This window comes from Dromiciops gliroides, chromosome 2 (assembly GCF_019393635.1).
Source record: "Dromiciops gliroides isolate mDroGli1 chromosome 2, mDroGli1.pri, whole genome shotgun sequence".
NCBI classification, from domain to species: domain Eukaryota; kingdom Metazoa; phylum Chordata; class Mammalia; order Microbiotheria; family Microbiotheriidae; genus Dromiciops; species Dromiciops gliroides.
Window position 1 is genome coordinate 190,337,895 of NC_057862.1, and position 17,317 is coordinate 190,355,211.

The following is a 17,317-nucleotide window of genomic DNA, read 5'->3' on the forward strand; positions in this document are numbered from 1 at the left end:
CTCTGAGGAGCAATAAGTTTAATAATTCATTTCAGAATAAAAGAAATGAACATTTCCAATGTTTCCTGCTTAATTGGTCAAAGACTTCAGGAGTTTGTTTTATACTCCCTTTTGCTGTTTATTGTTTCAGTCTCAAGAGGAATTGCAGGAGTATTGCAGACATCATGAAATCACTTACGTGGCTCTTGTTTCTGACAAGGAAGGAAACCATGTAAAGGTAAAGATTCTAGGGAATTAAATGGAGTTGTGATCAGATTTCTTAACCGATGCATGACTGTGAAAGACAGCTTTTTGGCAGGACAGGTACTTTGCTTGATACAATTTGGAATCCGTTACAATACTTGTCCCTTGGGGCAGCTAGGTGGCGCAGAGGATAAAGCACTGGCCTTGGATTCAGGAGGACCTGAGTTCAAATCTAGCCTCAGACACTTGACACTTAAGTAGCTGTGTGACCCTAGGCAAGTCACTTAACCCTCATTGCCCTGCAAAAAAAGCAAAAAACAAAAAAAACAATACTTGTCCCTTTGAAATAGTATACTTGCCAGAGAAAATACATCAAAAAAGAATTGATCTAGATCTGAATCTTTTTAGATACTTTTACCTTTAATGATCATTTTTTGGTCATTCTTTTTCTCCTCTCATTCTTTTCTAAGAAAAGATCTAGTGAGTTCTACTGACCTGGTTGGCTCCGTCAACATTTTTTGATTTGACATTTTTGGAAAATTGGATTTACCTTAAAATGCCTTGACCTTTATTCTGCTTTATGGCCTACTGCTTGATTTCTGACTATTTTTAAAGGAATAAAAAATAAATATTAATTCAGCATCTATTTGGAATAGTTAGTATTGTTAATCTGATACAACGGGACTGTAGAATATACTATACAACATTGTTTTTGATTAATTAACAACCATTTACTAAGTGCTTACTATATGCCAGGCACTCTGCTAGGCAGTGAGGATGTCAAGACAAAAATTTAACAAACAAAAATAACCCAAAGAGATTAAATTCTATCAGGGAGACTCATACATAAAGAAGTAAACACAAGACAAATTATGGGGAGGGCAGAAGGAATTTGCAGCTAGGAGAGAGCAGGAAAAGCTTCATGTATAAAGTGGGGCTTGAGCAGTGTTTTGAAGGAAAAAAGGGATTCTAAAAGGCAGAGGTAAGGAGAAAGGGTGGGTAATCCAGGCAAGGGAGATAACCAGTGCAGAGACCAACACACATTACTCCCCCTTCCTTCTTTAGTCTAACTGAGTAACTGAGTCTTCCGGAAGAACAGACAAGGTTTGTTTTTTTGTGGTTTTTTTTTGGTGAGGCAGTTGGAGTTAAGTGACTTGCCCATGGTCACACAGCTAGTAAGTGTCAAGTGTCTGAGGCTGGATTTGAACTCAGGTCCTCCTGAATCCAGGGCCGGTGCTCTATCCACTGTGCCACCTAGCTGCCCCAAACAGACAAGCTTTTAAAGCAAATCCTGGAACTATAATATGGATAATTTCCTATATCACAGAAACTTAAAAACTGGAGTGTACACACATTACAGATGCTTAAGCATGCCCACATAGAATTACAGTGTAGCTACATCTACATATCAGACAGACTTAACATTTATTGAGTACTTATATGGAAAAAAACATTATCTTCTGGCAGGAACAGTTAGTTGCTTTACAAGTATTCCCAGTTATTTGGTTCCTTTACTTTATCAGGGAAAAGAATGAAGCATATCATTTTATAATTGTCTCTAAGGCAAAACCATTCTAGAAATGGCTTTTACCATTTCTACAACTTGTTGATTCTACTTTTTAGCTTCAGAAATCTGCAACTTATCTAGTTATTCCATTTCTTCTTATAAGGTCAAATCTTTTGAGAAGGAAAGACAGACAGAGAAACGAGTGCTAGAATCTGACCTTGTGGATCACGTGGTACAGAAACTAAGGACCAAAGTCTGTGATGAAAAGAGTAACAGGTAATATAACAAATATTAAATGCAAATGGTTCCTTAAGTGTAACACCCACATTAGTTTTTAAATTAGGCTATTGGTGAACCTCCTTTTAGAGTGATGTTTAACCAAAATAGCTTTTAATAGATGTTTTCTATTCCCTTTGGAAAGTTCAGAAAGTAATCTGAAGAGACAATTTTGGAGACGTGCCTTCCTCTTGATCTTTAGTTACATACATCAACATCCCAAAGTCTGTTTTGTCATTGTCAAGGAATTCTTAAGACCTGGAGTCTGCCTGTCAGTATTTTTCTTCAATCTGATGTTTTTGTGAACTGTTTTATTAAGTTATTTAAAAGAAATGTAATGGGAAAATCTTTAAAATTATTTTACTATCATGAGATTTTAAGTTTTTTCGACCCCATCCTGCCCATTTCTACCATAGTAGCTTCTCCCATTTGCTGCTTCCTTTTTTATCCAGTTCTGCCTCAAAGAAAGAGTTTCCATCTTGTATTTAGCACTAAATTTTTGCAGTGACAGTGTAAAGTTACTGAAGTCACTTGATAACAGCTGCAAGCCAAGGGACTAGGAGTAAATAAGTCAGCTACTTAACAAAGTTGTCAAGAGAACATTATTAAAAAAATGTAAAGCCAGATGAGATTTAGTTGTAGCAGGCAATTTAAAATCTTAATGTAAATGGCTTGCTTTATTAATAGATTAATACTTCCCTGTATTCCTAAGAAATAAGGCTATTTGGGGGGCAGCTAGATAGCACAGTGGATAAAGCACTGGTCTTGGATTCAGGAGTTCAAATCTGGCCTCAGACACATGACACTTACTAGCTGTGTGACCCTGGGCGAGTCACTTAACCCTCATTGCTGGGGCGGGGGGAGGGCGGTGGTGCAGAGGAAGGCTAGTATACATTTCAAAGGCTATAAACTTAATTCATTTGCTTTTGGAAGAACATCTTTGAAGTGATTGACTTTATTTACCAAATTATTCTCCTATAGGCCAGCCTCCAGGGTAGGGGATGGGGTAGACTATCACTAATACTTTCTAGTTTTGTGAAGGGAGCAGAAAGAATTTCTATTATAATTAATTGAAATTAGCACCTTATGGCAAGCCAGAACTTTTAAATCCTGATAAAAAAAAATTGGAGTATTTTCTCTAAGTATCTGTTCACTTGAAAGACATCTTATGTCATTTTTTACTTACCTTTGACCAAAAATCAATGCAAGTTTATACCTTAATGATCAAGGGAAAAGCATTTCTGTAGTAGAAAAAAATTGACTGTAACTTACATTGATATAGGTTGCTTTTGCCTTCTTGGCTACTTTTCTAATTGTTGTTGTTTGCTTGTTTTTAGAGAAGCTTCCGATAATCTTACAGGGCAAAATCTGAAGGGGTCGTTTTCTAATGCTTCAGGTATAACTACTAATTATAGACTAGACAAAATAATTGTAGTGTCTGACTTGATACTGTATGTTTGCTTTGCAGTGCTTATATTATGATTTCGGCTAACTCCTAGTAATACAAAAAAAAGTTATAGTAATGTTTATTCAAAAGATTATTTCATAAAATGGAGTTTTGGCTAATTTTACTGTCCTTTGAAAACTCTAGTCTAGAAAGAGTATTCCTTAGTATACAGACTATTTGACCAGGTATCATACACCTAGGTGCTAGTCCTAACTGCTCTACCAACTTATGTACTTTAGGCAGAGCTTAAGCTCTCTCTGCCTCAGTTTGACCCACAGAGCACATATAGACAATTCTTTCCTAAATCCTCCCCACCTATAGATTATAGAATAAGAATTAAATCTATAATTTCTTGAAAGAAGGTAATATATAAATGAAGTTTTCTATAGGCAAAAAGAGTATTTGAGTTAAATGTACCATAAATTTTCCCCATTTAGGTCAAAGAGAAGCTATTTGGCTTTCTAAGCTTCTACAGGATTATACCACTTAGGTCCACTTTTATCAGCATTGACTCTGTACCAGGATCAGTGAGATAACCTGCCACGATGAAATCTGAGAGAGGTTATTAGGTTTTGGAAGATTTCATGCCAATATTGTCTTTAAGTTTGTAACTATAAACAAATATAGCCTTTGGTCGGCATCCTATTTATTTGTATTTTACCTTCTTGCCTTCAATATGGTACAATTTGTAGAAGTGAATAGTGTTTTTAAATTCTCTTTGATTTAGGTTTATTTGAAATACATGGAGCAACAGTTGTTCCTAATGTGAGTGTTATAGCCCCAGAGAAGCTATCAGCCAGCACCAGGCGGCGGTATGAAACTCAGGTATGCACTGAGGCTTTCTTTAGTTTTTCAAGTCTTCAACTTTGGGAGAATGCAAATAAGAAATATGGAAACTTTCCTAAAAGTATGACACTTTTTCTTCCTACTTCCAAAGCATAGGATGTTTCGGGAAACATCAAAATAAGAAAAACATACCTGGAAAACTATAGGTAAATCACTTAACCTCTCTGCTCTTCAGTGTCCTCATCTGTAAATAGGGATAGTAATATTTGCAATACTTACCAGACAGGGTTGTCATAGGTAAAGAGCTTTGTGAATATTTAAAGTACTATGTTAGTGGCCCATCTACAGTAAGTAGACAAACCAAGGCAGCAATTCCTTATGCATTTTTGGCTCCTATTTACAAATGTTTTTATTTTAAATTTTTTTCAATCTTAATAGTATTTTAATTTTTTCCATTACATCTAAAGACAGTTTTCAACATTCATTTTTATAAGATTTTGATTTTCAAATTTTTCTCCTTCCCTCCCTCCTCCCCAAGAGGGCAAGCAATCTAACAAAGGTAATATATGTACAATCATATTAAATATATTTCCACAGTAGTCATGTTGTGAAAGAAGAATCAGAACAAAAGGAAAAAACCTCAAGAAAGAAAAAAAAAAAGGGAAAACAGTATGGTTCAATCTGCATTCAGATTCCAGAGTTCTTTTTCTGGACGTGGAGAGCATTTTCTGTCTTGAGTTCTTTGGAATTGTCTTGGATCATTGTATTACTTGAGAAGAGCTAAGTCCATCACAGCTGATCATCACACAATGTTGCTGTTACTGTGTACAATGTTCTCCTGGTTCTGCTCACTTCACTCAGCATCAGTCCACTTGTCTTTCCAGGTTTTTCTGAAATCTACCTGCTGATCATTTCTTACAGCACAATAGTATTCCATTATATTCATATACTACAACTTGTTCAGCCATTCCCCAGTTGATGGGCATCCCCTCAATTTCCAATTCTTTGCCACCACAAAGAGAGCTGCTATATTTTTGTCCATGTGGGTCCTTTTCCTTTTTATGATGTCTTGGGGATATAGACCTAATAGTGGTAAATACAAATGTTTTAACCTGGTTCAGTGAAAAGTGGACTTTAAAATGGGCCTTGGAAGATTAGCTTAATTGGGGACAGAAGTGAATTAAGTTTAAATAATAGTTCAGATTGATATAGCATTGGGGCAGCTAGGTAGCACAATGGATAGAGCACCAGCCCTGGATTCAGGAGGACCTGAGTTCAAATCCAGCCTCAGACACTTGACACTTACTAGCTGTGTGACCCTGGGCAAGTCACTTAACCCCAATTGTCTCACCAAAATAAATAAATGAAGCTTTAAAAAAAAGATTGATATAGCATTTATAAGCTTTACAAAATTCTTTCCCCACAATCTTGTGAATTAGGTCTCCATTTTACAGATGAGGAAACAAAAATTCTAATGATGTCATAGCTATTAAGTTTAGAGCTGGAATTTGAATCCAGCCCTCCTGTCTCCCAGGTACAGTGGTTTTTCCACTATTGTATTCTGCTTCTCATATGAATTGATGGAGTTCAGGTATGGCAATTTCTGTAAGCATTTCCAACTGTTTGCTTAGGTTTTAAAGTACTAACCAGTTTATCAAATGCTCTCTATTTCGGGGGGGAGAGGGGGAAGGCAATTGAGGTTAAGTGACTTGCCCAGGGTCACACAGCTAGTAAGTGTTAAGTGTCTGAGGCTGGATTTGAACTCAGGTCCTCCTGACTCCAGGGCCAGTGTTCTATCCACTGCACCACCTAGCTGCCCCTACATTCATCTTTAATACGCCCTTGTTGACTGCTGTTACTTTCTTCCTATTATTATATTCAGCTTGGCACTAAAATCATTTAGAGCACTATTCTACTGGAACCCACCATTCATGTTCTATCTTCCAGTAAACTACTGATATGTGTGTCTTGAGCTGCCATCACCATTGATCTTACTTAGTTTTAAGAATTTAGTAGCCAAAAAAAAAAAAAAGAATTAAGTAGCAAGAAGAGAAGGTTCCTGACCAGGTAACCAATTTGTGACTCTGATCTCAGGAGAGTGGAGGACCTGGTCAAAGTCCCAGGACCAAGGGGTGCAGAGCAGGTGGCTGTAGGGGAACAAGATCCCTTTCTGCATAAAGACCAGAGCACAGGTGAGGAAAGCAGTGCCCATGCCTCTTCTTAGATCACACCACCTTGGAAGCACCAAATCTACAGACAATAGAGCTAGCTCTGAATCAACAAGAAAGGCCCAAAGTTTAGCATGGTGCCTCCTTTACCCTGAGAAGAGAGCTCAACTTTAACATAAAGTTAAAAATCAAAAAATAGGCTGGAAAAATGAACAAACAAAAAGAACCTAACTGTAACAGTTAGGTGACAGGGAAAATCAGGACAAGAACCAAGAAGACAACAACAAAGCCTCAAAGAAAAATGTGAATTGGCCACAGACCCAAAAAGAATTTCTGGAAGTGCTCAAAAAAGGATTTAAAAAATCAAGTAAGACGGATACAGAAAAAAATTACGGAAAGAAATTATGAAAAGAGAGTCAATAGTGGAGCAGCTAGGTGGCGCAGTGGATAGAGCACCGGCCCTGGATTCAGGAGGACCTGAGTTCAAATCCAGCCTCATACTTGACACTTACTGGCTGTGTGACCCTGGGCAAGTCACTTAACCCCCCCCCCCCCAAAGTCAATAGCTTGGTAAAATAGGCACAGAAAAATACTTAAGAAAAACAGAATTGGGGCAGCTAGGTGGCGCAGTAGATAAAGCACCAGCCCTGGATTCAGGAGTACCTGAGTTCAAATCTGGCCTCAGACACTTGACACTTACTAGCTGTGTGACCCTGGGCAAGTCACTTAACCTCCATTGCCCCACAAAAAAAAAAAAAAAGAAAAAGAAAATCAAATGAAAAAAAATGAAAAAAAAAAAGTGAAATATTTCATTGGAAAAACTACTGACCTGGAGCATAGATTGACAAAAGAATTAAGGGACTACCTAAAAGCTATGATAAAAAAAAAAACAAAACCCAACCCATAATATTTAGGCATATTTTTAAAATATAGTATTTTTATTTTTCCAAATTACATGTTAAAACAATTTTTGACATTTGGGGGTTTTTTGTTTTGTTTTAATTTTGAATTCCAAATTTCCTCCCTCCCCCAAGACAGGAAGCAATTTGATGTAGGTTATATATATGCAATCATGTAAAACATATTTCCATAATAGTCATGTTGTGAAAGAAAAAAATGGGAAAAAATTAAGTGAAAAATAGTATGCTTCAATCTGCATTCAGACTCCATCAGTTCTTCTTCTAGATATGGATAGTATTTTTCATCACAAGTCCTTTGGAATTGTCTTGGATCATTGTATTGCAGAGAATAGCTAAGTCATTCACAGTTATCATATGATATTGCTATCACTGTGTATATTTTCCTGACTTCACTTTGCATCAGTTCACTAGACAACATATTTCAAGAAATTATCAAGGAAAACTTCCCTGATATCCTAGAACCAGACAGTAAAATTGAAAGAATCTGCCCACCATCTCCTGAAAGAGATCCCAAAATGAAAACTCCCAGAATAATATAGCCAAATTCTAGAGCTCCCAGGGCAAGGAGAAAATATTGCAAGCATTCAGAAAGGAACAATTCAAGTATCATGAAGCCACAATCAGGATCACAAAAGACTTAGCAGCTTCCACATTAAAGGATCAGAAGGTTTGAAATATGATATTCCAAAAGGCAAAGGAGAGCTAGGATTACAACCAAGAATAATATATACAGCAAAACTGAGTACAATTCTTCAGGAGGGAAAATGGATATTTAATGAAATAGAGGACTTTAAAGCATTCCTGATGAAAGGACTAAAAAGCTGGGGCAAAGAGCAAATCATAGCAACAATAAGTAATTTTATATTAAAGAGAATGAAAACTAAAAGACAACATGGCAAAATTTATGGGACACAGCGAAAACAGTACTTAGGGGAAAAATTTTATCTCTAAACATTTATATCAATAAAATAGAGAAAGAGCAGATCAGCGAATTGGGCCTGCAACTAAAAAAAAAAAAACTAGAAAAGGAACAGATTAAAAATTTCCAAATTTAAAAAAAAAATCTCCAAATAAACACCAAATTGGAATCCTGAAAACCAAGAAAGAGATTAATAATTTGAAAGTAAGGAAACCATTGAATAAATAAAACTAAGAGCTTGTTTTTCTTAATACAAACCATTGGTTAATCCAATTTAAAAAAAACCAAAATACCTAAATTATCAATCAGTATCAGAATGAAATGGGGTGACTTCACCTCCAATGAAGATGAAATTAAAGCAATTATTAGGAGCTATTTTACCTAGTTATGTGCCCAACTCTAAACAATTCCAAAGGACTTATGGTGAAAAATGATAGCCATCTCCAGAGAAAGAACTGATGGAGTCTGAATGCAAATTTAAACATACTTTTTAAAAAAAAACTTTATTATTCTGGTTCTTTTGGTTTCCATTTTCTTTTGCAATTTGGGCAATATAATGATTTGCATGACTGCACATGTATAATCTGTATCAAATTGCTTGCCTGGGAGAGGGAGGGGGAGAAAGTTTAGAACTCAGAATCTTTCTAAAAAGTTAAAGTGTGTTTACATGTAATTGAGAAAATAAAAATTAAATATTAAAAAAAAGTTCGTAGACCCCAGATTAAGAACCCCTGCCCTAATGTTTGGTTTGCAGACAAACAGGAAGGTGTCTTGCTCCCACATGTTCTGAATTCAGTAATCTTTTCTTGTAGGTGCAAACAAGACTCCAGACTGCCCTTGCCAATCTCCACCACAAGAGCAGTGAAATTGAAATTTTAGCTGTAAGTCCTTTCCTTTAGTATTGTATTGAGCAAAATTCTCAGAGCTTAGCTTTCAGCTCTTTATAAATATTTTGTATTCTTACGTGGTTTTTCACTAAGGTCAATCCTATGCAAAATTAGAGCATGAGACTCCAAACACTTGGGGGGGAAACATCAAAGCAAAAAGGTTTTTTCCTTTCTCTTCCTCCCTTACCTGATCCAAAAGTAGAAAAAACATCCTCAAAAAATCTCCATTTTGTTTCTGAAATTTTCCAGGTGGGCCTTTAAATCTTAAGTCTACAAATTTACATGTATTAGAATCAGTCCCTTTGGGGGGGTGGAGGGTGGAATTATAACTTACTAGTTTGGAGCCCCAGAGCTATGAAGTCTCACTCTCATACAGTTTACATTTATTTCATTTCCAGATATAACAGCACAGTGTATAACACAAATAATCAGTTACACTGACCAAAATTGTCCCTTATGCAAAATTGTATTGTTCATTTCCCTTTTCACAGGTTGACCTGCCAAAAGAAACAATTTTGCAGTTTTTATCACTAGAGGTAAGCAAGGCTGACTCTGCTATACCTAAGTGTTGGCCTAGACAGACTTTAAATTCCAAGTTTAAGTAGTTTTTGCCATTAAGGGACCAAATTGAAGTTATTTTCCTTAGTGATGTTAATTTTCTAGACTCGGGAATTTGTAGAAATTACTGGTAAACCTTCCTTTTGTCTCTAAATTATGGATCAATCGAATCATTTCAAACATTTCTCTTCTCCTTATGGGAAGGAGTAGAGTGCTAACAGCCACTACCAGTTGAAGAGTAATGAGAATGTCAGTTATTTTAGAACATCAGCATAACTAGAATGGGATAGCTGGGAACAGTGCTGCTTGGGATCCTTCCCAGCAGTGGCCTTGAGGACTCTTCTCTCTCCCCTTCCCATCTCTCCACCCCAAGCTGAGTTTGCTCCAGGTGCTAGGATCCCGATATAGTTATGATCAATCACAAGCGTCTTCCCTTCCCCATTTTTATTTTGGAATCTTACGTGTATCTATCTTCTTTCGAACATATACCTGAACAGGCAGCCAGATCCCCTTAATTACATAACAGGACAAATGACCACTTCAGAATGACAACTTTCTTTTACCTGCCCAAAATATTTGATACCAGAGGGGTTATTTATCTGTTTCTCCTGGAAAATGAAAATGGATCCATGTGCTTGTTTCTGTTGTCATTCTATATTAGTAACTGGATCATTTCTTTGTCACTAATATAATATGAAAGTGGCATGTCATGCATAGGCAAAGAGGAGCAGAAAATAATTTGCCCAAGATCATCTTGGCAGTACAGTGATAGTTGGTATACACTCCCAAACTAGTAAGGAGCTGGATGGCACCAAAGGGCCTATGATGTTAATGAAGTGTTAATTCTACAAAAGTAAAAGTAGAGCAACCTTCTGATAGATTTTAATACTTACCTCTGTATGGTCTCTTTTTAGGTACTTTGGTCCTTGGAAGAACACTAGCAAATACCATTAGTAGCCTAGAAAGAGCCATATCCAGTTTAAAAAAAAACAAAACGAAACTAAGTGTTTAAAAAGTTTTATCTTTGTTTTCCACTAGTGGGATGGTGACGAACAGGCCTTTAATACAACTGTGAAGCAGCTACTGTCACGCCTGCCAAAGCAGAGATACCTCCAATTAATCTGTGATGAAATTTACAACATCAAAATTGAAAAAAAGTAAGTTATCCAGTTAGCAGCAACAGGTTTCATGCATGTCAGAATTCAAGCAGGTAAGCTATTAAAACTATCCCATGGTAGCTTATCTTACCTGAAACTTCAGATACCTCTCTAGCAGCACCTCATTACCCTGTCAGGATGCTGGGGAATAAACCAACCTATGAGTTTGGCAGCTGGCAGGCAGCAAGTGAAGCCTGCCTAGGGCCATTTATCAGGTCTCATCTTCAGCTATGACCTTATTAATGACAAAGCATAATAAAAGGGCAAGAATCAACTGTCCCCCAGGTTACCCCTTTATAGAATTCTAGTGTTTAAATTAAGAGGAAATAGGTATGAGCTCTGCTGCTTCGTTTTTAGAAAATTAGACTAAAGACCTTTGCTTTAAAGTCCAAAAAGAAATTACCTCCTTACCCCACTAACCTTAAAGGCAGAAATGCAAAGTATGAAACAAATGGTGACATTTCACTTGCCAGAAAATTTAGTTAGCAAATCTATATAAAACATAGATTTTTGGTGAAGAACTTTCCATATTTTTTTTTGTTGGAACACTACACTTATAATTTTTTTTCCCCAAATAGAGCCTAAAGGGCTTTACATCTTCATTTCTTGAACCGTTTTTTCATCTGTGACTGCCTCTAATTAAGGACTTTGTTTCTTCTGCAGAGTTTCGATGCTATTCCTATATAGTTACAGAGATGACTACCACAGAATCTTGTTTTAAGTATGAAGAATTCATTGCACAGGACATGTGAATTGTACATAGTAGTGTGTTCAAACCAGACAGAAGCTTATGCTGTAATATAGAATGCTGTACAGTCATTGTAATTTTGGATAAATCTTTAACTGAATATTTTAGAGTGTATATATTAGAAGGCTACCAAACTTTTTTGGATTTAATAAATGTTTTTCATAAATCTGCCTGCTATGCTTGTGGCGGGGGATGGGGAAGGAGGCTATCTAAATCGAAATCAAAACATAATAGCTCTTCCTACATCCCTGCAGAGACTGGATGTGTAAAATAACCTTTAGTTATGCTATAGTAACTAATCAATTCACTTACTCTCAGACTGAATACAACTATGTGAAAGAGGTGCTATCTTTATGCCTACTTTCTGGATGAAGAAATTGCACCTTGGAAGTTAGCTGACTTGTGTAAGTATCTGAGTGTTAAGCACAGTATCCTTTCTACTATATGCTTTGCTGAGTTTGGGTTGTTGTCCAGTTGTTTGTCATGCCCAACTCTTCATGACCCCATTTGGGGTTTTCTTGGCAAAGATAGTGGACCAATTTGCCATTTCCTTCTCCAGCTCATTTTACAGATGAGAAAACTGAGGCAAACATGATGAAGTGACTTCCCCAAGGACACACAGCTAGTAAGTGTCTGAGGCCAGATTTGAACTCAGGAAGGTGAGTCTTCCTGACTCCAGGTCCAGTACTCTATCCACTGGGCCACCTAGCTGCCCTGAGTTTGGAATATTGTTTTTACACTTAACTAAAAAAGGAATGAAGCATCTGAAGATGCAACTCAAACCTTAAAAGTTATACTTCTTGGATTTGAAAAATGAACTACCATATATTCACTTTCTTGATGAAATGTGCTAAATTAATTAAAATGGTTCATTAACAAGACTTTAAAACTTCATAAACGGGACAGCTAGGTGGCACAGTGGATAGAGCACTGGCCCTGGATTCAGGAAGACCTGAGTTCAAATCTGGCCTAAGACACTTAACAATTACTAGCTGTGTGACCCTGGGCAAGTCACTTAACCCCAATTGCCTCACCAAAAACCAAAAAACAACTTCATAAACACCTCAGAAGTATTTAGAAAGCAACCCTAAGACTACACACTCTATTCAAAGAATTTCCAGCTTCTATCACCAAAAGCCCTAAAAAAAAAACTCTCATTCCTCACACAGTTGGGTTAGTAATGCAAAATCAAAGATGATAAAAGAACAGGTAAAGGGAATCAAGAAAGGTATAGCGACAGATTTAATAATACATTGCTTTGCTCACAGAGATTGCTAAAGTGACTTCAGCAAACCATAGGTCAGGTATACTACAAAGTATAAGGGGGTGAGGCTGGGTGGATGCCACATATGATATATATAGGTAGGCCTTTTTTTCTTTTTTTTAAATCACAGCTGCCCTTGTAAACATTAAACCTGCAATTAATTGAAATAGGATTGAATGATGATCTGCCACTAAAGTAACACCCCCTCCCCCTCACATGAAGCCATTCAGTCCTAAGAGAAGACAGTACCACCAGCCAAGCATCTTCAGAGTTCTTTTTAGATGGTGAAATAAAAGAGGAATCCAAGTGCCCTTCACTGTGTTGCTTTGCTCTTCTTGTTTTTACTCTTCTTGTCTCTCTTCTTTAACCCATCCATGTTGGCTCTCAGCAAGTTAGAATAGGCCTGTAAGACACAAGGCATAACCTTCATTAGAAAAGGAAGCACAAGTGATCAGCTTCTATAGACAAGGAAGTCATCCAGTAGGAGAAATCAGAGAATGTTAGGAGAGTGTAACATATCAGAACCTAACTTCCCTCTGGTTCTGGGAAGGGAAGTCCCTGTGCTTTTATATCATGGCAAATTTTCATCCACTATTCACCCTGAGCAAGACAGTTACTGACCTTATTTTGTTATTAAGTAATTTCTATGGCAAAGCCAGCAAATCCTAATTGTTGACATTTTACAATAGTACTTTTTAAAGGCCTGCTGAGCACTTTATAGTAGTATGATAGGTCAAACCCAAGCTGACTCTGATAAGAAAAAAAGCAAAAGAAATAGTTATGTTATATACCCAATACTATCATGCACATTAGGCAGCCTCATTTGTAAAATGGAAATTAAAATTGCTTCTCCTAGGACAGTATTGACTCTAGTTCATTATTTTAATTCAGTTAGATGCCTATACTTAACCTTTCATCCTACTTACTAAAAAACTGGGGAGAATGAATGAATATCAGAAACTTACCATCTGGAATTTATTCACTTCTTTAGAACTCACCTAAAAAACAAATAAATAAATTACCCTTACTCTCCATGAAAGAACCATCAAAGTCCTCATGGGGGCAGCATACCCCAAGAGTCAAAATATATCCCCCCGGCTTCCTGGAGCTGTATTTTAATAGGATCTTTTTTAAAAAATCTTCCTCAGAATAAGGAAATCTAAAGAATTCTAACAAACCCCACTTTGCCACACTAAACTACTGATAAAACCAGCTTCTTAGGCATCTGACATCCCTTTTCAATTGATTTTTGGAAAATTCTCAAAAGAGCCTAGAAAAAGGAAGGGATTTTATACTGGGTAAAGAGGAACCAAATTAACCCAAGCCTTTCATATATCAGTGTTGGGAGAAAGTTAATAAGAGATTTATAAATAGTAAGGTAATAACTAAGTGAATTAGAGATTCTGGTACAGCAAATAAAACAGTACTGTATTCACAGAATACATCCTGTAATGCCTCACTCTACCCTTATTAGAAAAAAAACAACAACCATTAATAGCAATTCTATATTTTATTACAAGGGATAAAACGGCACAGGCCAAAGGCAACTGAATATCAATTAGGCACTGAGATGCTGATGAGGATTAATCATCATAGTGACGTAAAAAGTATTTGTGCCATCTTTTCATTAACTGCTCCTGAGGCCAAGAAACATTACAGATAATATACTACCCCACAAAACTTTTGGAAAAGCAAAGGGGAAATTTCATTTCACCTTCCTCTCCACTCAACTTTTCTGGTATTCTAGGCTGTATAAGGTGGCAGAGAAACAAACCAAATTGTAATTTACATTACACCTAACTGATCTCTGAATATGTGAGTGTTGAGGGGCAGCTAGGTGGCCTACCGGCCCTGGATTCAGGAGGATCTGAGTTCAAATTCGGCCTTGACACTTGCTAGCTGTGTCACCCTGGGCAAGTCACTTAAACTCAATTGCCTCACCGAAAAAAAAAAAAAAAAAGTGAGTGTTGAACAATTTTTGAAGATTATAATAGGCATAAAATATGGACCTGGCAAGTTTCCATCAGCAAAATCCTGAAAATTTCCGATTTTAAGATATAAATATAGTACCCCTGCACCTAGCTGCCCAGAAACCCTGCTCACCACAGTACTGATCTTCTTTTTCCCATCCGTAGCTCTTAGCAAACATTTATTGTCTGAAGGCTCAAAGCCTTCCACAGACCCTTTCCGTGGAATAGGTTTAGTCCGACCATCATCTGCATTAAAGGGAAAAAAAATTCTTGTCAAAAGAAAAATCCCAGAACTGGATGGAATCTTACTAAGTTATATATACCATTCCATTTCAGGAAAATACCTATACTATGCCAGAAGTGCTAATTCTTTACTCAACATCTAGGAAGTGGAAATGGCAACAAGAGATTCAATCTCTATGGCAGAATCAAATAAAAGCCATAAAAATTTCTACCCTATGTGGAAGGCTTCCTATGAATAGAAACATAAAGGAAAAGGTAGAAAACGTTAAGAAGTGAAGGGTACTGAAGGGACATCAGTGGCTGGAAAAATGAGGCACCCCCAGGACAGCGGAACAATCCTGCTGCGGCTAACAAGGAAACCATGTGAAAACAGAGGCGACTGCTCTGCCTGGGCACCCGACGGCCTGGGGCCATCCTGGACCCTCTCCCCGGGCTGAGATGGGGGATGGGGGCAGGGTCAGACAGGCCTTCTCCTTTGCCCACCTTCCTAGGTCCCTGGCCAGAGGATGAGGGGTGTGTTCTTAAGGTGGGGCCCAGGGGCGCCTCCCCCAAGGTCCGTGGGTACATTTCTGGTCACTGGTTTCTTCTGAATGTACTCTGCTAAGTATCTACGTCAAACCATACTCCTCTATCTGGTTAAAAACATGATTCTGAGACGGGCCCATGAGTACCTCAGGCTTACGAGGCCCAGGGAGGTGAGGCCGGCCCAGGGGAGCACAGCCACGTCTCTGACACCAGGGTGTCGGTGCCTCAGTTTCCCGCGGGCGTCCTCCCCTGTCCCCGCTCCCCCTCCCCGCGGGGCAGCGGCCGCTCCTTACACTTCTTCAGGGTGATGAACACGCTCCCCGACGACCGGCACTTCTGGAAGAGCCTGGTCAGCTCCGTCAGGAACTGGAAAACAACCCGCCCCGCCCGGGCTCCCGTTAGGCGGCCCCATGACGCCAACCGCCGGGAGCCGGCAAGCTCGGGCCCGGTTCTGGCCCAGCCAGGCCGAAGCCCCAGGCGAGCTTCTGTTCTTTCCACCCACCTCCCGCCGCGCCCGCTCCCCCTTCTCCCCCGACCCAGCCTCCACCTGGTCCTGGTCCTGGGCCCCACCTGCTCGCTCTCCAGCAGCACCATCGCCGCTCCTCCGCCCCCCCGCCAGCACTCGCTCAGTCACCACTAGCCAGGGAGCCGGAGCCGGAAGTGCGACTCCAAGGAGGCGGGACTTCCTCTTTCTCGGAAGCTTCCCCTACCTCCGCCCATTGTTCTTCTCCTCTTTACCCCGATAAGTCACGCCCCCTTAGCGCGTGCACTCCGAAGTCCCCGCCCTCTTCCCTCTGCTCCTCCCTTCTCCCGCGGAGGAGGGGAAAGAGAAAGAGAAGAAAGGAGAGGTATGGAGGGAGAGAGAGACCACGGGGAGGGGAAAATGAAGAAAGAGGAGGAGGAGGGAGAGGAGGATGAAGGCAGAGAAAGTAGGGAGGAAAGAGATGAAGAGGAAAAGAGAAAAGGAGGGGAAGGAAGAGAGAGATGGCGCCAAAAAGGAAGGAAAGAGAAAGAGGAGGAAGGAGAGAGGAGGAAAGGAGCTGAAAGATGGAGGAAGAAAAAGGAAGGAAGGGGGAGAGGAGTAGACCTGCGAGAGCTGGGGAGAAGGGAAGGGAAAGAAGGAAGGAGGAGACGGAGCCAAAAAGGAAGGAGGAGGGAGGGGAGCTAAGCGAAGAAAAGAGTTAGAAAAGAAAGGAGGGGAGAAGAAGGAGAAGAGAGGGAGGAGAAGGGAAGAAAAGAAGTTAGAATGTTAGAAAGGAGAAGACAGAGGAGGAAAGGAGAGGAAGGGAAGGAATGGAGAAGAGTGGGAAAGGAAAAGGGAGATGAAGGAGGGAAGAGGTTAGGAAGAAGACATGGAGGAAAAGGGAAGAAAGAGAAAAGGAAGAAGTGGGAGGAAGAAAATACAGGGAGAGGAAGAGAAAGAAAGGAAAGCGTGTTTGGAAGGAGAGGCAGGAGAAGGGAGAGGAAAGAGGAGAAGAGTGGGAGGGAAGAAGGAAGGAGAGAAGAAAAAGGAAAAGAGGAAAAGAGAATGGAGAGGGAAGGGATGAAGTGAAGGAGAGGGAGGAAGGGGAAGAAGTAAAGAAAGGAAAGGAAAGTTGATGAAGGGAAAGAGGGGGGAAGGAATGGAGGAGAAAAGGAACATTTTAGAAGGAAAAATGGAGAGGAAGTTGAGAAGAGAGGAAAGAAAGGAGTGAGGTAAGGAAGAAGGGTAGGAATGATGGGATGGGAAAGGAAGGAGAGAGAAGGGAAAGCTGCCCAA

The 17,317-nt window shown here is 39.1% G+C and overlaps 2 protein-coding genes across 4 annotated transcripts in view; one reads left to right on the forward strand and one right to left on the reverse strand.

Moving 5' to 3' along the window:
• The window catches only part of EIF2AK4 (eukaryotic translation initiation factor 2 alpha kinase 4), a 106,112-nt gene extending 94,336 nt beyond the window's left edge, over positions 1–11,776 (forward strand). For all 3 annotated transcript variants that reach the window (XM_043988619.1, XM_043988620.1, XM_043988621.1), the window contains 8 exons: positions 131–217; positions 1,854–1,966; positions 3,304–3,362; positions 4,141–4,238; positions 9,019–9,087; positions 9,585–9,629; positions 10,690–10,808; positions 11,472–11,776. In XM_043988619.1, the coding sequence (XP_043844554.1) occupies positions 131–217; positions 1,854–1,966; positions 3,304–3,362; positions 4,141–4,238; positions 9,019–9,087; positions 9,585–9,629; positions 10,690–10,808; positions 11,472–11,529 (648 nt within the window). In that variant the 3' untranslated portion in view covers positions 11,530–11,776. The remainder of the gene's footprint in view (positions 1–130; positions 218–1,853; positions 1,967–3,303; positions 3,363–4,140; positions 4,239–9,018; positions 9,088–9,584; positions 9,630–10,689; positions 10,809–11,471) is intronic.
• A 1,004-nt stretch (positions 11,777–12,780) lies between these two features.
• SRP14 (signal recognition particle 14) lies at positions 12,781–16,283 on the reverse strand. The gene is made up of 5 exons (XM_043988622.1): positions 16,129–16,283; positions 15,852–15,924; positions 14,924–15,036; positions 13,786–13,818; positions 12,781–13,223 (listed from the first exon to the last, which is right to left on the reverse strand). The coding sequence occupies exons 1-5, from the start codon at positions 16,150–16,152 to the stop codon at positions 13,134–13,136; spliced, it is 333 nt and encodes a 110-aa protein (XP_043844557.1). The 5' UTR covers positions 16,153–16,283; the 3' UTR covers positions 12,781–13,133.
• Between the last annotated feature and the right edge of the window lie 1,034 nt (positions 16,284–17,317).